This window comes from Mustela lutreola, chromosome 1 (genome assembly GCF_030435805.1).
Source record: "Mustela lutreola isolate mMusLut2 chromosome 1, mMusLut2.pri, whole genome shotgun sequence".
NCBI lineage: Eukaryota > Metazoa > Chordata > Mammalia > Carnivora > Mustelidae > Mustela > Mustela lutreola.
This window is the reverse complement of record NC_081290.1, coordinates 234,988,448-235,013,674: the sequence shown is the minus strand read 5'-3', so window position 1 is coordinate 235,013,674 and position 25,227 is coordinate 234,988,448. Positions and strand designations below refer to the sequence as shown.

Genomic DNA, 25,227 nt, shown 5'->3' with positions numbered 1-25,227 from the left:
TCTCTCTTTCTTCTTCTTCTGGAATCCCAATTATTCTAATGTTGTTTCATCTTATGGTGTCACTTATCTCTCGAATTCTCCCCTCGTGGTCCAGTATCTGTTTGTCCCTCTTTTGCTCAGCTTCTTTATTCTCTGTCATTTGGTCTTCTATATCACTAATTCTTTCTTCTGCCTCATTTATCCTAGCAGTGAGAGCCTCCATTTTTGATTGCACCTCATTAATAGCTTTTTTGATTTCAACTTGGTTAGATTTTAGTTCTTTTATTTCTCCAGAAAGGGCTTTTATATCTCTCGAGAGGGTTTCTCTAATATCTTCCATGCCTTTCTCGAGCCCGGCTAGAACCTTGAGAATTGTCATTCTGAACTCTAGATCTGACATATTACCAATGTCTGTATTGATTAGGTCCCTTCGGTACTGCCTCTTGTTGTTTTTTTTTGTGTTGAATTTTTCCGTCTTGTCATTTTGTCCAGAGAAGAGTATATGAGGGGGAAAGTAAAATACTAAAAGGGTGGCAACAACCCCAGGAAAATATGCTTTAACCAAATTAGAAGAGATCCAAAATCGGGAGGGAGGAGAAAGGGGATAAAAAGAGGTTCAAAAAGGAAGAAAGAAAAAAAAAGAAAAAAAAAAGAAAAAAGAAAGAAAAAAAAAAGAAAAGAATTTTTTTAAAAAAAGAAAACACCTAAGAAAAATATAAAAAAGAAAAAATATATGTATTAGATAAACTAGTAAAAAATCGTTAAAAAAGAAAAAGGTAACAGTTAAAAAAAAAATTTTACCCGAAGGCGAGAAAAAAAAACAAAAAATGAAAAAGAAAAAAATTAAATTAACTGCAAGACTAAAAAAAATCACAGGGCAAAAGCCATAAAACCCATCTATATGTTGCCTTCAAGAAACTCATTTTAAACCCGAAGACACCTCCAGATTTAAAGTGAGGGGGTGGAAAAGAATTTACTATGCTAATGGACATCAGAAGAAAGCAGGAGTGGCAATCCTTATATCAGATCAATTAGATTTTAAGCCAAGACTATAATAAGAGATGAGGAAGGACACTATATCATACTCAAAGGGTCTGTCCAACAAGAAGATTTAACAATTTTAAATATCTATGCCCCCAACGTGGGAGCAGCCAACTATATAAACCAATTAATAACAAAATCAAAGGAACACATCAACAATGATACAATAATAGTAGGGGACTTTAACACTCCCCTCACTGAAATGGACAGATTAGCCAAGCAAAAGATCAGCAAGGAAATAGAGGCCTTAAAGGACACACTGGACCAGATGGACATCACAGATATATTCAGAACATTTTATCCCAAAGCAACAGAACACACATTCTTCTCTAGTGCACATGGAACATTCTCCAGAATAGATCACATCCTGGGTCCTAAATCAGGACTCAACCAGTATCAAAAGATTGGGATCATTCCCTGCATATTTTCAGACCACAATGCTCTGAAGCTAGAACTCAACCACAAAAGGAAGTTTGAAAAGAACCAAAATACATGGAGACTAAACAGTATCCTTCTAAAGAATGAATGGGTCAACCGGGAAATTAAAGAAGAATTGAAAAAAAATCATGGAAACAAATGATAATGAAAATAAAACGGTTCAAAATCTGTGGGACACAACAAAGGCAGTCCTGAGAGGAAAATATATAGCGGTACAAGCCTTTCTCAAGAAACAAGAAAGGTCTCAGGTACACAATCTAACCCTACACCTAAAGGAGCTGGAGAAAGAACAAGAAAGAAACCCTAAGCCTAGCAGGAGAAGAGAAATCATAAATATCAGAGCAGAAATCAATGAAATAGAAACCAAAAAAACAATAGAACAAATCAACGAAAGTAGGAGCTGGTTCTTTGAAAGAATTAATAAAATTGATAAACCCCTGGCCAGACTTATCAAAAAGAAAAGAGAAAGGACCCAAATAAATAAAATCATGAATGAAAGAGGAGAGATCACAACTAACACCAAAGAAATACAAACTATTATAAGAACATACTATGAGCAACTCTACGGCAATAAATTTGACAATCTGGAAGAAATGGATGCATTCCTAGAAACATATAAACTACCACAACTGAACCAGGAAGAAATAGAAAGCCTGAACAGACCCATAACCAGTAAGGAGATTGAAACAGTCATTAAAAATCTCCAAACAAACAAAAGCCCAGGGCCAGACGGCTTCCCGGGGGAATTCTACCAAACATTTAAAGAAGAACTAATTCCTATTCTCCTAAAACTGTTCCAAAAAATAGAAATGGAAGGAAAACTTCCAAACTCATTTTATGAGGCCAGCATCACCTTGATCCCCAAACCAGACAAGGATCCCACCAAAAAAGAGAGCTATAGACCAATATCCTTGATGAGAACAGATGTAAAAATACTCAACAAAATACTAGCCAATAGGATTCAACAGTACATTAAAAAGATTATTCACCACGACCAAGTGGGATTTATTCCAGGGCTGCAAGGTTGGTTCAGCATCCGCAAATCAGTCAATGTGATACAACACATCAATAAAAGTAAGAACAAGAACCATATGATACTCTCAATAGATGCTGAAAAAGCATTTGACAAAGTACAGCATCCCTTCCTGATCAAAACTCTTCAAAGTGTAGGGATAGAGGGCACATACCTCAATATCATCAAAGCCATCTATGAAAAACCCACCGCAAATATCATTCTCAATGGAGAAAAACTGAAAGCTTTTCCGCTAAGGTCAGGAACATGGCAGGGATGTCCATTATCACCACTGCTATTCAACATAGTACTAGAGGTCCTAGCCTCAGCAATCAGACAACAAAAGGAAATTAAAGGCATCCAAATCGGCAAAGAAGAAGTCAAATTATCACTCTTCGCAGATGATATGATACTATATGTGGAAAACCCAAAAGACTCCACTCCAAAACTGCTAGAACTTATACAGGAATTCAGTAAAGTGTCAGGATATAAAATCAATGCACAGAAATCAGTAGCATTTCTCTACACCAACAGCAAGACAGAAGAAAGGGAAATTAAGGAGTCAATCCCATACACAATTGCACCCAAAACCATAAGATACCTAGGAATAAACCTAACCAAAGAGACACAGAATCTATACTCAGAAAACTATAAAGTACTCATGAAAGAAATTGAGGAAAACACAAAGAAATGGAAAAATGTTCCATGCTCCTGGATTGGAAGAATAAATATTGTGAAAATGTCTATGCTACCTAAAGCAATCTACACATTTAATGCAATTCCTATCAAAGTACCATCCATCTTTTTCAAAGAAATGGAACAAATAATTCTAAAATTTATATGGAACCAGAAAAGACCTCGAATAGCTAAAGGGATATTGAAAAAGAAAGCCAACGTTGGTGGCATCACAATTCCGGACTTCAAGCTCTATTACAAAGCTGTCATCATCAAGACAGCATGGTACTGGCACAAAAACAGACCCATAGATCAATGGAACAGAATAGAGAGCCCAGAAATAGACTCTCAACTCTATGGTCAACTAATCTTCAACAAAGCAGGAAAGAATGTCCAATGGAAAAAAGACAGCCTCTTCAATAAATGGTGCTGGGAAAACTGGACAGCCACATGCAGAAAAATGAAATTGGACCATTTCCTTACACCACACACAAAAATAGACTCAAAATGGATGAAGGACCTCAATGTGTGAAAGGAATCCATCAAAATCCTTGAGGAGAACACAGGCAGCAACCTCTTTGACCTCAGCCGCAGCAACATCTTCCTAGGAACAACGCCAAAGGCAAGGGAAGCAAGGGCAAAAATGAACTACTGGGATTTCATCAAGATCAAAAGCTTTTGCACAGCAAAGGAAACAGTTAACAAAATCGAAAGACAACTGACAGAATGGGAGAAGATATTTGCAAACGACATATCAGATAAAGGACTAGTGTCCAGAATCTATAAAGAACTTAGCAAACTCAACACCCAAAGAACAAATAGTCCAATCAAGAAATGGGCAGAGGACATGAGCAGACATTTCTGCAAAGAAGACATCCAGATGGCCAACAGACACATGAAAAAGTGCTCCATATCACTCGGCATCAGGGAAATACAAATCAAAACCACAATGCGATATCACCTCACACCAGTCAGAATGGCTAAAATCAACAAGTCAGGAAATGACAGATGCTGGCGAGGATGCGGAGAAAGGGGAACCCTCCTCCACTGTTGGTGGGAATGCAAGCTGGTGCAACCTCTCTGGAAAACAGCATGGAGGTTCCTCAAAATGTTGAAAATAGAACTGCCCTATGACCCAGCAATTGCACTATTGGCATTTACCCTAAAGATACAAACGTAGTGATCCAAAGGGGCACGTGTACTCGAATGTTTATAGCAGCAATGTCCACAATAGCCAAACTATGGAAAGAACCTAGATGTCCATCAACAGATGAATGGATCAAGAAGATGTGGTATATATACACAATGGAATACTATGCAGCCATCAAAAGAAATGAAATCTTGCCATTTGCGACAACATGGATGGAACTAGAGCGTATCATGCTTAGCGAAATAAGTCAGGCGGAGAAAGACAACTATCATATGATCTCCCTGATATGAGGAAGTGGTGATGCAACATGGGGGCTTAAGTGGGTACGAGAAGAATAAATGAAAGAAGATGGGATTGGGAGGGAGACAAACCATAAGTGATTCTTAATCTCACAAAACAAACTGAGAGTTGTTGGGGGGAGGGGGTTTGGGAGAAGGGGGTGGTATTATGGACATTGGGGAGGGTATGTGTTTTGGTGAGTGCTGTGAAGTGTGTAAACCTGGTGACTCACAGACCTGTACCCCTGGGGATAAAAATATATTTTTATAAAAAATAAAAAACTATATTAAAAAAAAAAAAGAAATACTCTTCGCTGGAATCTTAGGTAGGAATTCAGATTCTAAGGACTCTGAGGGTCCTTTAATTTCTTCTTTTCTTGTTCATCGGGTAAGCTTTTGCCTCTAGTTTCTCCTTCTTGCTCCTTTTGGGCTGAATTATAATTTGGATTTTATACACAAAGCATTTGAATTTTCCTCATTTTTCTCTTTTTAATACAGTTTTGGGTATGCTTAGAAAACTATGCCAATCACAAAATTTATGTATGGTCTGAAATATATGTGAAATAATCTGTGATGTCTATGTATGTGAAAACTCCATGGGTCAGTTAAAATAATACCATATCCTGTGAAAAATCCTTCTGTTTAAATATAAAATACTTCTCCCTAATGAGTATGATATTTGGGCTTTTTAAAAAAGATTATATTTATTTATTTGACAGAGAGAGAAATCACAAGTAGGCAGAGCAGTAGGCAGAGAGAGAGGGGGAAGCAGTTTCCCTCTGAGCAATGAGCCTGATGCCAGGCTGAATCCCAGGACCATGAGATCATGACCTGAGCTGAAAGCAGAGGCTTAACCCAATGACCCACCCAGGTGCTCTGATATTCAGGTTTTTTTATACTTGAATACATGTAGAATTATTTTAAGTACTACTAGATCATCTCACAAATGTTTTTCTGCACAGTTTTTAGCTACTATTGTAATAATATAGGAAAGTTTGTAACATACCGCTTTGGGGATTTTTCACTTTCAATATGCCCATGACAATGAATATTATAGAAGTACCATAATTCAGTTAACTTTTTCTCTCAATAAAGAGTTTTGGAAACACATTCATGATGTAATAAATGTTTATGGCCAATTACGTCTTTTCATAGCTCTAAGTAATTTTGTTCTATGCATTAATAAAAATAGAATTGCAGTACAAATATAAATACCACACATATTTTTTAAAAGATTTTATTTGGCAGTGAGAGAGATCAAAAGTAGGCAGAGGCAGGCAGAGAAAGGAGCAAACAGGCTTCGCGCTGAGCAGGAAGCCCAATGCAGGGCTCCACCTCAGGACCCTGAGATCATGACCTGGGCCTAAGGCAGATGCTTACCCATCTGAGCCACCCAGCCTCTCCATATACAGATTATTGTGTTATTTGCTGCAGTTTTATTCTGTTAAGTTGCTGAAAACACAGCATTAATGAACTCTGAAACACAGCATTTCGTTGCTGTTGCTTTTGAGACTCTGATCACATTTTCTATAACCAGTTTTACATAATCCGTGTATGCTTCTGTCTAAAGGCACATTTCAATATGTATTTCCTACAAATAATGAATTTCATGCACTATTTCATTGTAGTAAGACACTAGCTGAGCAGCATTTCCCATTTTCCTGGCCCTGGGTCGTGTGTCTATAGATTCCTTTGGATTTCACCCTACAATGGTGCCATCCACTACATTTTATTTAATCTGTCATTACCTCATGGATTCACAAATTTAGCCACTTTCCCTGCTTTGCCATAGTTTCATCACATACTCTCGATGCTACCTTAGCACTTGAGGCACAGCCTCATACACAGATGGGTAAACCTCCTCATGCTTTTTCTGAATATACAGCATTTTTGATGCATTAATATTGAACTCACGGACAACAAAGCTAGGATCTAAAGGCAGCTTATCTGACACGCTTATTTCCTCTGTGAGATGGACTACAGCCTGTGTATATGAGCCTGGACAGCACTTCCACAACATGCTTGGGGCCATCTTCAATGGTTCCCGTCACCACCACCACCAACAAATGACAAGAACAGAATGTTAAATAGACACAGAAAGGGATACTCATTTACTCCTATTAGATATAAACCAGAAGGCAGAGCTTTGCCTTGTCCAACCACAGCTGGGAACAGGTGTGCTAGGAAACTGAAAGTTTTTGGTGCTCTGCAAAAACTTAAATGTCCACTGATGGTGACAGCACCGAATCATTGCTTATGAGGTTTCAAATACATTTTAACCAGTAGGCGAATTCACAAACACAGAATCTATAAGCAATAAGGATCGACTACATGTGTGTATATATATATACAAACACATATATATATACACACACACATATATACATATGCACACAAATATGCATATGTAGATATATATCCATATACACATATATAATGCCTTAATAGCTACTTTCAATTTAGTAACAATTTATTTAAAATAAAGTACAAATCTGTAAACTCATACTCTCACATTCTCTCTTGTTTACTCAAATAAATAAATAAAAGCTAAAAAGAGTCACACTAATTTTCTTATAAAATATTAAAAACAAATAAAGTTAACAAGCCAAACAATAATTTCCAAAATTGAAGTTTTCCCTGTTTATTCAGATATTGATGGTGGAACGTCATTACCTGAAGGTACATGTGCAACAATTTGCTTCCTCCCATCTCCGCGGCTTAACTGTACTTTGTCTCTGCTGGTACCTCTGCTGCCCAGTCATGGCTAGTACACAGCTGTCATTAGGAGACGAAATTTAAAGAAATAAAAACATCTTGAGCTTGCTACTATGTGTTTTATTTTTTATTTTGGGAGGTCAATATTTTTCAAAAGCAAGTACCCAAAAAACTACATTTGCTTTTTATGATTAAATTGAATTTCCTATTTTTATCTATGAGACTTAGGAGTGAAATATACATTGAAAGGATTCTCAAAACCACAATTCTATCCCCAACCTAGCTACCAATGTTTTACTTCTATCTCTGGGCCTTAGCAACCTCCCTTAAAAATAAAGAGGTTACTGAAACGGTCTTTAAAATTTCACATATGCTGACACTAAGACTGAAATCAACTGACAGCTCTCATGAGCACTGTAAACTATACAGATTCAGGGCACATGGTAGCATATGTAGAGATGTGATAGTCAATTCTGTCAGTGCTCACCAAGTCTTTTGTACTCAACTATAATCTACCCTACCCATCCAGTATTCTATTAGGGAGTCAGAATGGGCTTTCCTGGCACATTGGCTTAATTACAGGCAGAAGAGGTGAGGTGTGAGTGACTTTGTGGTGGCCCTAGGAAGGCAGCCCCAACATATGACAATAAGGATTATTATGAATTGAAGTAATTTAAGAAACAGCCAGTACAAGAATACTGACTCTTCTTTGTCTCCAGAAAGCTGGAGGTCCATCTCCCTTGGGAAAGGTACCCTGTCTGTACCAAGAGGTAATGAGAGATCCTTATCATCCGAGGTAGGGAATGTAGGGCATATAAGGCCAAAGCAGCCTATATGAATAAACCTTGTGAAAAAATAGAAAGATAAAATAAATACAGGGGCTCCTGGGTGGCTCAGTGGGTTAAAGTCTCTGCTTTCAACTCATGTCGTGATCTCAGGGTCCTGGGATGGAGCCTGGCATTGGGCTCTCTGCTCAGTCGGAAGCCTGCCTTCTCCTCTCTGTCTGCCCTCCTGTCTACCTGCTTGTGATCTCTGTCAAATAAGTGAATAAATAAATAAATAAAGCTTGTAACTACTACTAACACATTATCTCAGCCCGGATTCTAGTCCAAATTACAATTCCTTACTAGTTGAAGTTCCTGAGCATAAATTTTCTTTGTCCCATCCATTCCTCAAAGATAAATTATTCTTTGTCTAAAATGAACAAACACTTCATGCTGGGGAGCCTCAGTGGCTCATTCGGTTAAGTGTTCCACTGTTGGTATCAGCTCAGGTCATGATCTCTCAGTCATGGGATCCCTGCTGGGGTTCTGTGCTCAGCATGGAGTCTGCTTCAGATTCTCTCTCCTTCTCCTCCTGCTCTCTTTCTTTCTCTCAAATAAATAACATCTTAACACACAAAAAAATACCCAAAACAAAACAAAGAAAAAAACCCCCACTTCATGCGTTGGTCATTTCTTAGGGTATGAAATTCACTACTGGGCCTCTACGTGCATGGGGTTAAATATTGTTTTTTTCCTGTTAATCTGTCTCATGCCAATTTAATTTTTAGACCAGTTTAAGAGAACCTTGAAGGATAGAGTAAAATTTTCCTCTCAACAACCTTAACAGAGTCAACTTGCAGTAACTGATAATAATATGTAAAGGCTATTCATTTCATACATAGTAAATGTACAAATATACCAGTTACATGAGAAAATAAAATCACACTCTGAATTAGAAGTCAAGAAGCATGAATGGTACTGTAAACTTGGGAATTACCCAGGCAAGTGCTCATTGACACACTACGGAATATAACTCACTGTAGTAATTAACATCATACTGAATTTTAAAATTTGGGAATGAGATCAGTAACATATCCTCTGCATATTTCTCTAGCTTTGGTGAAAACTAAGTTAGAAAATGACTATTTTCTAAAGTATGCTTTTAATCTGTTAAATATTCCATATAAATGTATTATTTCTGCCACATGTTATAATATGTCATTCCTATTGCAAACACTCCCTTCCTTTCCTTAGAACACATTAACCTCCAGTACTCAGTTTGGTTTAGTGAACCATCTCTGGATCCTAATACGTATTTGTTGGGTTTTGACACTGTAGATGATGGGGTTCATCAAGGGTGGGAAAAGGATATAGATGTTGCCCATGAGGACGTGGACCACAGGAGAGAGGTGCTTTCCAAAACGGTGCACCATAGTCAGACCAATGATTGGGATATAGAAAACTAGAACTGCACAGATGTGGGAGACACAGGTCTGCAAGGACTTGAATCGCTCCTCCCGGGATGCAATAGTCAATACTGAGTGCAGGATCAAGATGTAGGAGACCAGAATGAGCACTGCATCCAAAAACAGTGTGCAGATCACCAGAGCCAAGGCATAGAAGCTGTTGAAGCGGATGTCAGAGCAGGCGAGCCGAAGTAGGTCCTGGTGCAGGCAGAAAGAGTGGGAGAGGATGTGGGGGCGGCAGTAATCAAAGAACTTTAGGCGGACAATGGGAGCAGTGAGGAAAATCCTCCCTAAAATGGCCACACCAATGCTGATGATTCTTGTATTGGTGAGAATGGATGTATATCTCAGAGGATTGGAGATTGCAGTGAAGCGATCAAAGGCCATGGCCAGTAGGACGCCAGACTCCATGCATGATAGACCATGAACAAAGAAAGCTTGAGCAATGCATGCATCCAGACCAATCTCCTGGTTGAGCCCCCACAGGATGCCCAGGACTGTGTGTACTGTGGACAGCCCCATGCATAGGTCAGTGAGGGCCAGCATGGCCAGGAAGTAGAACATGGGCTGATGCAGGCTCGGCTCTGTCCGAATCACGTGCAGCACCAGGCAGTTCCCTGAGAGTACCATAGCATAGATACAGGAGAAAGGGATGGAGAGCCAAGGGTATTCCCGTTCCAGACCAAGGAAACCCGCAAGGAGAAAGGTGGAGTTACTGACTTTGGAACCAGCTTGAACAGACATAAATCTATAAAAACAGAAACCTCTCAGAAAAAAAAAAAAAAAAGTGTGTGTTTGTGTGTCTTTGTGTGTATGTGTATACACATATATATTTAAGGGAATAGCTTATTAAGAATCCTTAATGTAAACTTTCCATCCCTTAATATAAACTTAGAGAGAAAAGCCATAGAAAGAATGACTGGATTTGGCACTACAACTCATTTTATATAAGACCAATGCTTTTTTACCGAAACTGCATTTACTCTGAAACAAACTACATTATGCCTACATGTGAAACCTCCTTGTTATTAGATCATTACCCTATCAGAGGAATCCATGTCCATATACACAATCTCACTGTCACCTTCTATTTCAATGCTATATACTAAAAATAACAGAGAAAAAAATGATTTCTGGCATGTGAAGGTATAATAATGAAGTTTAAGTACACCAAGTAGAAAAAGAAAACACATTTGAGTTTTTGCATTTGAAACCTGGTGAATTAAAAAATAAAAAAATAAAAAAAAAAAAATAAAACCTGGTGAATTAAATTGCAAATCACTGCCACGGGCTATAAGATTAACCTCTGCCTGTTACATAAAACACTCAGTCACTTGGAGAATTCATTTCTCAGTCATGTTGTCCATCTGACATGTTGTTTTTGCTGCCTTAAAAAAGAACAACTGTCACTCACAGTAGAGATGGTCGCGCCAATCTTGAAAATGGATCTTGTTCTTCCTCCTTTTGTCCCAGTGGCAGGGCCATTCTAGGAGAAGCAAAATTTATGCAGGTCTGGGAATCACTAGAGTAAAGCCTGAACCCCAGGAGGGGCTGAGAGTGAGTGAATTACAGGGCTGTGTTCCTTTGGGGTAATGAAGGCAAACCCCGAGGCAGTGTTTGCAGGGCAGACTCTCCACTCCACCAAATTCTGAATAGTCTCACAAGTGCATGTTTGCAATTACAATTCTCCTGTCCAGGGAGATTTGGAGTAAATGTCAGACAGAGAGATCAAGAAATGTCTTGTAGCTTGCTCCCTCCCTAATGAGTCCTTACATGTTTTTTGAAGGGCAGCAGATATATTCTATAGAAAACAGCCTATTGTTATTAACAGTTACAACAGTTACAACTTTTCCTTCTTTTTTTTGATAACATGACTTCACTATTCAAAGACTTCATGTGCTAGCAAATAAAACATTCTTCAAAGTCAATAGTTTTGTGTAAGGTTGATAATTATTATAAGCTGCTTGAAATCTGAGTCTCTACTTTGATAATAGCAATTACACCAAGCACTTTTTTTTAGCATTTAAATTGCAGTAGGAATTTTAGCATTATTTAATTCTCAGAATTAGAGTATGTCTGTTATCTATTTAAATTTCTAGAATTACTGAACACACATATCTTTTATTTTAATGTCAGTAGATAAAAAATGTGCTTATAAACCAGGCTTTCTGGTTTGGAAGCCCTTCTCCAACACCTGTGAGTACTCTGTCCCTGGGCAGGATACTTAGCTTCATCTAAAGTGGGGATGATGACATTACTTCATAGGATTGTCCTGACAATTAAGTTAGATGAAATTGTAAAACATTTAGAATCACGAAAGACATAAAGCAAACACTTAATACAAGTAAATTGTAATTGTTTCCATTTCAGAGATGAAGAAACTGAGGTTAGAGTGGCATTCTTTAATATGTTATCCATGAGCCACCAGGGCCTATTTTGTACTTGGAATGTGGCAAGCCAAATTGAGATGTTAAGTAAGTACAAATTACAGACCAGATGAAAGACTTAGTTGGGAAAGAATGGTTTAAAATGTCTCTTCAAAAATGTTTATATTGACTACATATTGACATAATATTTTAGATATAGTAGGCTAAATAAAACTTAACATGGGTTTTACCACTCAGTTTTACTTAGAATCTAAAACTACATAATGACACGTGGTTAGAGATATATACTGGAAACTTCCTGAAGATCACATAGCTATGGCATTTAATAATGTTCCAATTACTTAAATGTGAGTCTTTGGACCTAACTGCATAATCTTTCTACCTTAGAAAACAATTTTAAAATATTTATTGTTGAAAATGTTTAATTCATCCAACCTGATCATTTTCAATGTATTAAAAAACTCTGGTTTTGATACTACACTTGATCTTAGCCAAAAGGACTAGAAGCAAATGTAATGGTCTGAAGGGGCATGTGCACCCTAATGTTTATAGCAGCAATGTCCACAACTGCCAAACTTTGGAAAGAACCTAGATGTCCATCAACAGATGAATGGATACAGAAAATGTGGTATATATACACAATGAAATACTATGCAGCCATCAAAAGAAATGAAATCTTGCCATTTGTAACAATGTGGGTGGAGCTAGAGGGTATTATGCTGAGCAAAATAAGTCAATCAGAGAAAGACAGTTATCAATGATCTCCCTGATATGAATAATTTGAGAGGCAAAGTGGGGAGTTTGAGCAGTAGTGAAGGAAAAAATGAAACAAGATGGGATTGGGAGGGAGACAAACCATAAGAGACTCTTAATCTCACAAAACAAACTGAGGGTTGCTGGGGAGAGGGGGTCGGGAGAGGGTGGTGGGATTATGGACATTGGGGAGGGTATGTGCTATGGTGAGTGCTGTGAAGTGTGTAAGTCTGACTATGCACAGATCTGTACCCCTGGGGTAAATAATACATTATATGTTAATTTTTAAAACAGAAAAAAAAATCTCTAGTTTAGGAACACTACACTACAGAAACTGTGGAGAGACTTTGATTTCCTTTAATGTTGTGGAATAAATATTTGAACTTCCCTCTGGGATAAACACTTAGAAATACTGGATACACATTTAAGTAAAACCTTTTTTAATTTCCAGAAGCCAAGATTTAAAAGGTAAATGAAATCCACAAGAATATATGCCACAAATCACATTGTTTGCTTATACTAACAATATTAGCAATGCAGAAACTGTGATTCATATTAACTACACAAGACTCATGTCCCCACACTCATTTCAGAAATATAGGAAAGATGTTGAAGATATTAGAACTGAGCTCCCATGTAGAACCAAAATACTGAACAGATACAATTCAGAAAAATTAAGGGAAGAAAAGTTATCTTTTTCTCAGGAAAAAATGACAAAGGTTTTGTTAACAATATACCCAGAAATCATTCTTAACTTTTTTCATCCTTCTTTCATCTTCATTTCTTCTGTTTTCTGGAAATTTTGAAATAATGTATAACCTGTGAGAAAAAAGAGACCCATAGGGGCAAAGCAAAGTACAGTTTAAACACTAAATAGAGAGGGTTTCTTCCCTACATATTTAAAAGTTTTGGAATAAGACTCAAATAGACTTCATATTTGGTAGTAAAACATGCTATAATTAAAACCTATGCAATTAAAAAAATCAGTTCTAAGAGGGAATTCTATAGCCATAAACACCAGCATTAAGAAACTAGTATTTCTAATAAACAATTTCACTTTTTGCCTCAAGAAACTAGAAACATGTGTCTGTTGGCCATCTGGATGCCTTCTTTGCAGAAATGTCTGTTCATGTCCTCTGCCCATTTCTTGATTGGATTATTTGTTCTTTGGGTGTTGAGTTTGCTAAGTTCTTTATAGATTTTGGACACTAGTCCAAATATCTGATATGTCGTTTGCAAATATCTTCTCCCATTCTGTCAGTTGTCTTTCGATTTTGTTAACTGTTTCCTTTGCTGTGCAAAAGCTTTTGATCTTGATGAAATCCCAAAGTTCATTTTTACCCTTGCTTCCCTTGCCTTTGGCGATGTTCCTAGGAAGATGTTGCTGCGGCTGAGGTCGAAGAGGTTGCTGCCGTGTTCTCCTCAAGGATTTTGATGGATTCCTTTCTCACATTGAGATCCTTCATCCATTTTGAGTCTATTTTCGTGTGTGGTGTAAGGAAATTGTCCAATTTCATTTTTCTGCATGTGGCTGTCCAATTTTCACAGCACCATTTATTGAAGAGGCTGTCTTTTTTCCATTGGACATTCTTTCCTGCTTTGTCAAAGATTAGTTGACCATAGAGTTGAGGGTCTATTTCTGGGCTCTCTATTCTGTTCCATTGATCTATGTGTCTGTTTTTGTGCCAGTACCATGCTGTCTTGATGATGACAGCTTTGTAATAGAGCTTGAAGTCCGGAATTGTGATGCCACTAACTTTGGCTTTCTTTCTCAATATCCCTTTGGCTATTCGAGGTCTTTTCTGGTTCCATATAAATTTTAGAATTATCTGTTCCATTTCTTTGAAAAAGATGGATGGTACTTTGATAGGAATTGCATTAAATGTGTAGATTGCTTTAAGTAGCATAGACATTTTCACAATATTTATTCTTCCAATCTAGGAGCATGGAACATTTTTCCATTTCTTTGTGTCTTCCTCAATTTCTTTCATGAGTACTTTATAGTTTTCTGAGTATAGATTCTGTGCCTCTTTGGTTAGGTTTATTCCTAGTTATCTTATGGTTTGGGGTGTAATTGTAAATGGGATGGACTCCTTAATTTCTCTTTCTTCTGTCTTGTTGTTGGTGTAGAGAAATGCAACTGATTTCTGTGTACTGATTTTATATCCTGACACTTTACTGAATTCCTGTATAAGTTCTAGCAATTTTGGAGTGGATTCTTTTGGGTTTTCCACATATAGTATCATATCATCTGCGAAGAGTGATAATTTGACTTCTTCTTTGCCGATTTGGATGCCTTTAATTTCCTTTTGTTGTCTGATTGCTGAGGCTAGACACATGAAAAAGTGCTCCATATCACTCAGCATCAGGGAAATACAAGTCAAAACCACAATGAGATATCACCTCACACCAGTCAGAATGGCTAAAATCAACAAGTCAGGAAATGACAGATGCTGGCGAGGATGCGGAGAAAGGGGAACCCTCCTACACTGTTGGTGGGAATGCAAGCTGGTGCGGCCACTCTGGAAAACAGCATGGAGGTTCTTCAAAATGTTGAAAATAGAACTGCCCTATGACCCAGCAATTGCACTACTGGGTATTTACCCTAAAGATACAAACGTAGTGATCCAAAGGGGCACGTGCACCTGAATGTTTATAGCAGCAATGTCCACAATAGCCAAACTATGGAAAGAACCTAGATGTCCATCAACAGATGAATGGATCAAGAAGATGTGGTATATATACACAATGGAATACTATGCAGCCATCAAAAGAAATGAAATCTTGCCATTTGCGACAACATGGATGGAAATAGAACGTATCATGCTTAGCAAAATAAGTCAAGCAGAGAAAAACAACTATCATATGATCTCCCTGATATGAGGAAGTGGTGATGCAACATGGGGGCTTAAGTGGGTAGGAGAAGAATCAATGAAACAAGATGGGATTGGGAGGGAGACAAACCATAAGTGGCTCTTAATCTTACAAAACAAACTGAGGGTTGCTGGGGGAAGGGGAGTTGGGATTAGGGGGGGTGGGGTTATGGACATTGGGGAGGGTATGTGCTTTGCTGAGTGCTGTGAAGTGTGTAAACCTGGCGATTCACAGACCTGTACCCCTGGGGATAAAAATACATGTTTATAAAAAAATAAAATATTAAAAAAAAAGAAATCATGTTTCTCAAATAAAATTTAATACCATTGGAAAAAAAAGAAAAAAGAAACTAGAAACTGAACAAACTAAGCCCAAGGTGACAGGAAAGAAGAAAGAAAGAAGGAAGAATGAGCAAAAATCATAGCAGAAAGAAATGAAATGGAGATAAAGAAATGTAGAAATGAGCAATTAAACTAAGCCATTTTTGTAAAAGATAAACAAAATTTACAAACTTTTAGCTAGACTATGAAGAACATAAGAGGAGATTCAAGTGAATAAAATCATAGATAGATGAGACATTACCACTGATACCAGAGAAACACAAAAAATAATGAGAGACTTCTACAGACATTATACACCAACAAGCTGGATAACGTAGAAGAAAAGGATAAATTCCCTAAAACATAAAACTTACAAAGACTGAATAATGAAGAAATAGAAAATTTGAACAGACCAATGATGAATAAAGAGGTTGAATCAGTAATCCATCATTGCACACAGAAAAGCCCAGGATCAGATGTGATGGTGAACTCTACTAAATATTTAAAAAAGAATTAATGCCAACCCTCTCAAACTCTTTCAAAAGCTTGAAGAGGAAGGAACACCTCCAGACTCATTTTACAAGGCCAACATAATCCTAATACCAAACCTAGATTAATACACTACAAGAAAAGAAACTATAGACCAATAGTTCTGATGAATACATTTGAAAAAATTCTTGATAAAATATTAGCACTCTGAACACACAAAGCAGGAACAGTATATTAAAAAAGCATACATCAAGATTCAGTGGCATTTATCCCTGGGATGAAAGAATAAGTCAACATATGCAAATTAATAACTGTGATACAACACATTAATATAATAAAGGACAAAATCATATAATCATCTCAGTAGAGGCAGAAAAAGCATTTGACAAAATATATCATCCTTTCATGATAAGAACTCTCAATATATTGAGTATAAAAGAAACATACCTCAACATAATAAAGGCCATATACGACAAACCCATGGCCAATATTATATTCAACAGCAAAAAGTTTGAGATTTTCTTCTAAGATCAGAAATAAGACAATTGTGCCCATTCTCCCTACTTCTATTCTACATAATTGGAAATCCTAGACAGAGCAATCAGACAAGAAAAGGCAGAAAAGGTATCCCAATAAGAAATGATGAAGTAAAATTGTCTTTGTTGGCAGATATTCTGTTATATAGAGAATATCCTGATGATGACACAGAAACAAAAGAAGCAAACAAACAGAAAAAAAACAGCTAGAATTAATCAATAAATTCAGTTAAGTTACAGGACATAGCAAAACATCTGAAAAAGAAATAAGGGCATCAATCCATTTACATTAGCATAGAAACAATAAAATACTTAAAAATAAATTTAACTGTGTGTTAGCTAATGTTATGGCGGTAATCATTTTGAAATATGTAAAATATCAAGACAACATGTTGTGCACCTCAAATTTACACAATGCTATGAGTCCACTCTACCTCAGTAAAGCCGACAGGAGCTGGAGAGAAGCTCTATTGAGAAAATTAGTGATTGCTGAGAATCAGTTGCTCACAAAGACTGGAAAGTCTCCAGAGCAACAGAAGAAACAGAGTATCTACCTTGTGGTAGCTGGTGAGAGTTGAAAGCCTGGTTTGTGAAGGAAGGCAATATGATAGAGGATCTTAAACTCACTGATGATCTTGCAGAAAGCAAATAGAACTGATAAATGAGATACTCTTAGTATAAATTTAAAGATTAGAGAGAACTCCTGAAACCTTTAAACCTCATGCTTTATGAAAGCAACAGGCATTGAAGTGATCCCAATGAAATTGAAGACAGAGAGATGAGTAGTTCAAAGCATGTGCCTTGGAGTCAGCCGGCAAGGATTTCAAATCTTCACTACAGTGTGACTTTAGCAAGCTGCTTAATCTCTCTTGAACTCAATGTAGTCATCTATAACGAGGGCTCACAATAGTGCCCACTACGTAGGGTTTGTGTGGTATTATCTACTTCACAACTGAAGTATAACTAACGTACAGTGTTATATTAGTTTCTGTAATAGTTTTTAATAGTTTTAAAACAGTGTTTGAACTTTAAATGGAGTATGTGTCTGTTAAATAAAACAAGTGCATTCCCCATGGCTAATTCCAGATTGCAGGCAGATGATGACTATTTTGAACATTCCCTTTGAAATGTGAACAGAATATCTCTAGGGACATGCAGTCCATTTATATCCATATCTTTCCTGATGTTATATACTATGGCCCTCCAGCTCTCTCTTGGTATAAGCACTTACAAAGATACAATCTACTTTCTTCAGAGCAGAGAAACAAATGTATCTTGGAGTTTTTGCAATTGAGTTGAGACTTGAGCAGTAATTGGCAGATAGAAGAGAAAGCTGGAATCACTGGTTGTATGAAGAGACAGACTGAACAGCATTCAAAAGATGAAGAATAACTTTTTACAAATACTCTGAAAGATTAGTAGACATCTGGAAAGTCAAAATTTATCATAATTGCTAGTTGCTTGAGAAAAGACAAAATCTATTTAGGATCACTTTTTCCTTCATCTACGCTCCGTATTTTTCTAGGTAGAAATAAAACAAGATTCCTAAATGTCGAGGGGTACTTGGATAACAGATGTGAACAACAATAAATGTGACTTTTTAATTTAAAGAATTCTGTAATACATACATACACCACTTTTGCTCAGATTGATCCTATATGAGAATACAAGTTGTATGAAAGTTACCTAGCAAATGGACACCAACATTGACTCATAGAGAAAATACCTCACATCATCCATGCTTGCTTTTCCACCTTACAGCACCAATTCCTCAACATTTCTCCTAACAGGCTTCCCTGGCCCGGAACGGGAATGAATACCCTTGGCTCTCCATCCTTTCCTCCTGTATCTATGCTATGGTACTCTCAGGGAACTGCCTGGTGCTTCATGTGATTCGGACAGAGCCGAGCCTGCATCAGCCCATGTTCTACTTCCTGGTCATGCTGGCCTTCACTGACCTGTGCATGGGGCTGTCCACAGTACGGACAGTGCTAGGGATCTTGTGGGGACTCAGTCAGGAAGTCAGCCTGGATGCCTGCATTGCCCAAACTTATTTCATCCATCTGTCTCTCAGAGTCTGGAGTTCTTCTGGCCATGGCTTTTGATCGCTTTACAGCAGTCTATAATCCTCTGAGGTATACGTCCATACTAACCAGTGCCAGAATCATTAAGATTGGGCTTGGGGGACACCTGGGTGGCTCATTGGGTTAAGACCTCTGCCTTCGGCTCAGGTCATGATCCTGGGGTCCTGGGATCAAGCCCCGCATCGGGCTCTCTGCTCAGCCGGGAGCCTGCTTCCTCCTCTCTCTGCCTGCCTCTCTGACTACTTGTGACCTCTCTCTCTCTGTCAAAAAAAAAAAAAAAATAATAATAATAATAATAATAATAATTGGGCTGGGAATTTGGGTTAGGAGTTTTGCATTCATCCTTGCTCCCATAATCCGCCTCAAGTTTTTTCACTATTGCCATTCCCACATCCTCTCCCACTCTCTCTGCCTGCACCAGGACCTACTTCGGCTCGCCTGCTCTGATATCCGCTTCAACAGCTTCTATGCCTTGGCTCTGGTGATCTGCACACTGTTTTTGGATGCAGTATTCATTCTTGTCTCCTACATCTTGATCCTGCACTCAGTATTGACTATTGCATCCCGGGAGGAGCGATTCAAGTCCTTACAGACCTGTGTCTCCCACATCTGTGCAGTTCTAGTTTTCTATATCCCAATCATTGGTCTGACTATGGTGCACCATTTTGGTAAACACCTGTCTCCTGCGGTCCATGTCCTCATGGGCAACACCTACATCATCTTCCCACCGCTGATGAACCCTATCATCTACAGTGTGAAGACCCAACAGATCCATGGCAGAATTCAGAAGTGGTTCTCCATGAAGAGGGAGTGAAGCACTTTAGATTACAGAGATGCAAGTGGTTTACATGTAGAAAATTTCAGGCGGGGAGAGGGGAGGAATATATTTATTTAATAAAGTTAAAAATAAGGCAATTGAAAACTGAGACTTATAGGATATGCCATTACTTGAAGGATTTGTAAGTATCAAAAATGGTAATCAAGGGGCACTTGGGTGGCTCAGTGGGTTAAAGCCTCTGCCTTTGGCTCAGGTCATGGTCCCTGGGTCCTGGGATCAAGCTCCCCATCCAGCTCCCTGCTCAGCAGGGAGCATGCTTCCCTTCCTGTATCTCTCTGCCTGCCTCTCTGCCTGCTTGTGATCTCTATATGTCAAATAAATAAATAAAATCTTTTAAAAAAATGGTAATCAATAGTAATCAAACCCAAGTTTGAAGCTCTGATAGTAGAGTCATTTGTCACATTTCATTATCATTTCTGCCTATAAAAAGTAATATTCACAATTGTCCAGAAAAGTTTAACTTGAAAAGAATACCTACAAAAAAGCCATCCAAACACACAGTGTACATTCATCCCCGGAGGTACAATTTTATCACCACTTTCTATGGTTGCCTTGATCAATGTAGACATTACAGTTGGTTTCCAACGTTAAGTGATGTTTTCAGACTGGTTTGTAGTTTGATGTAGAGTCATTCCAAGGCATAATCATCCTTGTCTTCACATTAATTTGTCAACAGACAACTCTGTTTCCTGCTTCTCAGAAGAATTTCTATCACTTTTTTTTAACATATCTCTAAATAACTACCAACCTGACAATCTTATTTGAGTCTTACAGAAATTCATATCCTTTACTGTATAGAATAAATGTTTCACTGATCTGCTTTATAGGAATTTCTTTTATCTTTTCTAGATTTGATAAATATCAGCAAGGCAAAAACTTTTCTTTTTTTGTAGGGGCTTTCCTACTGATGGCAAACCATGTTTACTTAATAATTAATGTGAGGTCAGATAACTAGCCACTTGGGAAAGTAATAAAACCTAGTCTGTACTGGTAGCTATGTAAAATTGTCATTCTTGAGGATCTTTAAGAGAGAGAATACTGTTATCTTTTTTAATCTGTAGCAACAACTTATCTTCATCATTCTCATCCTATTCACCAAATTAGGAAAAATACTCCTGCATATGGGCTAGATAGAGCTGATCTTTACTACTCTGTGGAACTCTGTCCATAAGCTTCTGAGAGCAAACTTGGTAAGTAGTTCATCTCCTTATAAGATTCCTTTGGAGTCTTTATATTTTGGGAACTCAAGATTTGAACAAATCATGAATGGTGCAGTGGATTGAAAATAAAAATAACTTGCAATCTTCAAAGGTAATATGGCATTGGGTTTACAATATTACATTTGCCCTTTTACCTACTTCCCATTAAAATACATCTAAATGTGTATCAAATGTAGATTTCACAACTCAAAAATAAGGAAAAATTGTTAAATGATTAAAAGCTTGTAAGTAATTTCCATAATGTAAATGAGGCTACATTGTAAACAAATCTGGTTTAAAACATATAATGGATTATTCGTGCCTCTTTGTGAACTGAAAAGAATCACCAGTCTGAATCTATTTAAGAAGTAATTTTTTCCCATTCAACTTATAATCAAAGAGATGGAGTTTAAAACAGCAATGATTATGTAAAAAAAAAGATTTTTCATAGGGTTTTGTCCTAATTTTCTTTAAAGTATGGAAAAAGTCAAGAACTTTCACTATATGTTAATAATTTAATGTTATTTCTTAATTAGTCAATGAGATGAATTTAAAAATTAATTAAAATGTTCATATGAGATGGAAGAAAATAATGTTCATAGTGACTTCAAACTGACTCTAAATGTTATATTCAGTAATTTCTTTTCTAACAATTTGTTAAAATTATAAGCGTTAGGGGTGTCTGGGTGTCTCCGTGTCTCAGGCAGTTGAGTGTTCGCCTCTCTTTCCACTCAGGTCATGATCTTTGGGTTTTAGGGTCAGGCTCCCTGCTCGAGATTCTCTCTTCTGCTCTCTGTCCCTCCCCCACCCAGGGCGCAAGTGGGTGTCCCTTCTCACTGTTCTCACTCACTCTCTCCCTAAAAAAACAAAGGAAAAAAAAATCATTAAAACTCAGGTAGTGGTTGTAAGGGCATACACCTGAAATAGAAATATGTTCCTACTGTACATAACTGTATCTGTTCTCCTAAAACATTTCCATAGTTTCACTGACTAAACAACAATATATTTAACCTCACAAAATTTTTATACTTTCTTAGAGAAGATTAAAAGAGAAATAAAAGAATTTAAAAACTACATTTCCAAGGGTGTTTGAGTGGCTCAGTTGGTTAAATCTCCAACTCATCATTTTAGCCCAGGTCATGATCTCAGGGTCCTGGATTGAGCCCTACGTTAGACTCCCCTCTAAGTGGAGAGTCTGCTTGAAGATTCTTTCTCTTTCTCTTTCTCTTTCTCTTTCTCTTTCTCTTTCTCTTCCTCTGCCCCTTTGCCAGCTTTAGAGAGAGATGCTCTAAAATAAATAAATAAATAAATAAATAGATTTTTAAAAAAATACATTTCAAGGAAAGCTTGGGAGTAGTTTCTAAAATTAATAAAATACATATAAACCAACAATATTTTGTACAATAAGATATAAGAAAAAGGAACACCCACACCCACACATCTCAGTATAACAGAATCTTAAGTACAGAACTAACAGTAGATATATAGAAAAAATGAATACATTTAATGAATTTTTAGGGCCATTTAAATTCTTTCAGAAAATAGAGATTATTTAATAATCATTTAGCAATTTTAGAGATAAATATATGCCTAATTTCTTTTTATTTCAAGTTTTTATTTAAATTTCAGTTAGCTAACATATAGTGCAACTTGAATTTCAGGTGTAGGATTTAGTGATTCACTACCCACATACAAACTAGGTGCTCACCACACTATGCCCATCACCTATTGACCTCATTCCCCTGCCCTATACCTAATTTCTTAACACAAACACAGTTGTTACAATATTCCAAAATTATTTATATTTATACCAATATCATACATATAAAACTAAAACTGTAAACTTAAGGAAAAACTGTTCTTTTAAAAAACATTTTTAAATAAGCTATTGGTTCCAGATATGGACAGAAAATGAGTTCATAAAATGAAAATCAGTAATTTGATACAAACACACATACACATATAGAGATACATAAAAACAGTAAGAAATATCCAACTCTTAAGCATTTGTAATTCAACACATGACAAAATTAGTTTACTCAAGCAAAATACATTGCAAATCAATATGATAAAAAAAATATATAAACCAATAAAAACAATACAGAATTTAAATCGTCAGTATGTCTGGGTTGCTTAGTTGTTAAGCATCTGCCTTAGATTCAGGTCATGATCCTGGGGTGCTGGGATTAAGCCCTGCATCAGGCTCCCTGCTTGGTGGGGAGTCTGCTTCTCGCTCTCACACTTCCCCTGCTTGTGTTCCCTCTCTTGCCGTGTCTTTCTCTATCAGATAAATAAATAAAATTTTAAAAAAGAAATTAAAATAGTCAATAAATATTAAAATATGTTCAATTTCATTTAAAATTAAATAATCACAAAATTTAGAATAGTAGGTCAAATACAACTTTGTATTTGGTATACAACTGGAAACATAAAACATGGTTACCAGAATCCAGTGCTACTGAGGTTGTTAAGATACAGAGACTTGCATATGCTTTAATATGAATGTAAGTTAGCAAAAGATTTTTGGGGATAAATATTACACATATGAACAGTGAAATCTCTTATTTAGGTTAGATGGGGAGTTGTTAAAATGTTTACTGTCCTGTAATTTGCATACCTTTGGAAGTCATTAGCTAATATTTATTAATGTTATAAATCATCATGATGTACTCTTTATCTTAAAAGTTGCATATTAAATATTTCCCAAAAGTTTAACTAAATATTTGAATTAAATAAACTCAAAAGCTCACTTTTTTTTTTTTTTCTTGGAGTCCTTCAATATTTCCATGATGACAAAATGGAAGAACAGAAAAAAAAAATCAGAATAAGTCTTTAGGGACATTACAGAAACACTTTTAAACATCACTAAATCTTGGCTGAATGAATTTAAGATGAAACATTTTCCATAGGATAACTCAAGAAAGTGAGCTTAACTTTAAGTTTAGGAAATAATTTGTGGAGAGATGACCAAACTTTTCTCTCTGAGCTCTAAAGTATCTAACACCATAACCTTGGCAACTGAACACTGGTGAAAGGAATAGCTTTAAAAATAGAGACAAGATTTTCTGTCATGGCAAACGCCACAGAGTATTTAGATTAGCTCACAGGCCTTTTGAGGCAAACTTTAATCCCTGTTTTCATTAGCTAAAGTTATGTCTCCATGGGAACTCTTTGGAGCAAGCTGGTTGTGGTCTAAATTAGTATAAGGAAAAATTCTAACTCCTTGAGGCTGACAACATAACCTCGTAGAATTACATGGTAACTTATGTGAAACCAAACTCAGATTTAGTATTATGATCAAGACCAACTTTTTTCAGTTAGAGTCATAATTGTCACAGAACATCCTAATTTCCTAAAACCACTTATTATTTACTCAAAATAATGTTAGTGCTATGGGCATAAAATTAGGCTATCACTTTTATTTCATAATAAAAATTCTTTATCTATCTATTATATTGCCAAAACAGATTTATTAATAATCAAATAGAAGTAGAAAAGGAATATTTGGAGGATGATGAAAGCAGAGATCAAGAAGATCAAAAAAAAAAAAAAAATCCATTATGTCAGTGGTTCCCAACCCAGGGTTCTGATTCCTGGAGAGCCATGGACTCACTGTAAACAGTATATAAGTTTCAAGCATTTACCAAGCATCTTTTATAGATTACTCAAATAAAATTTTACATGTGTATATGTGTTTTTCAGAGTATATAAATTCTATGATTAATAATGTGCAATTAATTCAATATTACTTTGTTGTTTTCATATATTTCAGACACTGCATTTCTTTTATTGCTAATGTGTCTGAGTGTCCTAACATATGCTGGAGAGACACTTGTGCCTTTTCACTCACATAAAGTAGTGAGTGCATTTTTTTCAATATGCAATTGCTAAAAGCAAAATTATCCTTATACAAGTAGATAAAAAGCTTGTCCAAAACACGTCCTTTTACTTAAATAAGCTAGAAATTACTACTTTATGCAACTGAAGTACATATGGCATGTTTTCTTTTTTTTTTCCTTCAAGTTTTTATTTAAATTCTAGTTAATTAATATGTAGTATAATATTGGTTTCAAGAGTAGAATTTAGTACTCATTACTTACAGTGCTCATGACAATAAATGTCCTTTTTAATACCCATCACCCTGTTACCCAATCCCCCCCACTACCCCTCCATCAATCTTCAGTTTGTTCTCTATAGTTAAGAGTCTCTTATGCTTTGCCAACCTCTCT

The 25,227-nt window shown here is 36.6% G+C and overlaps 1 protein-coding gene and 1 pseudogene across 1 annotated transcript; one reads left to right on the top strand and one right to left on the bottom strand.

The window, feature by feature from the left end:
* Positions 1-9,326: 9,326 nt before the first annotated feature.
* Positions 9,327-10,262, bottom strand: LOC131821224 (olfactory receptor 51V1-like). Its single transcript, XM_059157151.1, has one exon. The coding sequence runs from the start codon at positions 10,260-10,262 to the stop codon at positions 9,327-9,329; it is 936 nt and encodes a 311-aa protein (XP_059013134.1).
* Positions 10,263-10,574: 312 nt separating this feature from the next.
* On the top strand, positions 10,575-19,775 carry LOC131835870 (olfactory receptor 51V1-like; annotated as a pseudogene).
* Positions 19,776-25,227: the final 5,452 nt, after the last annotated feature.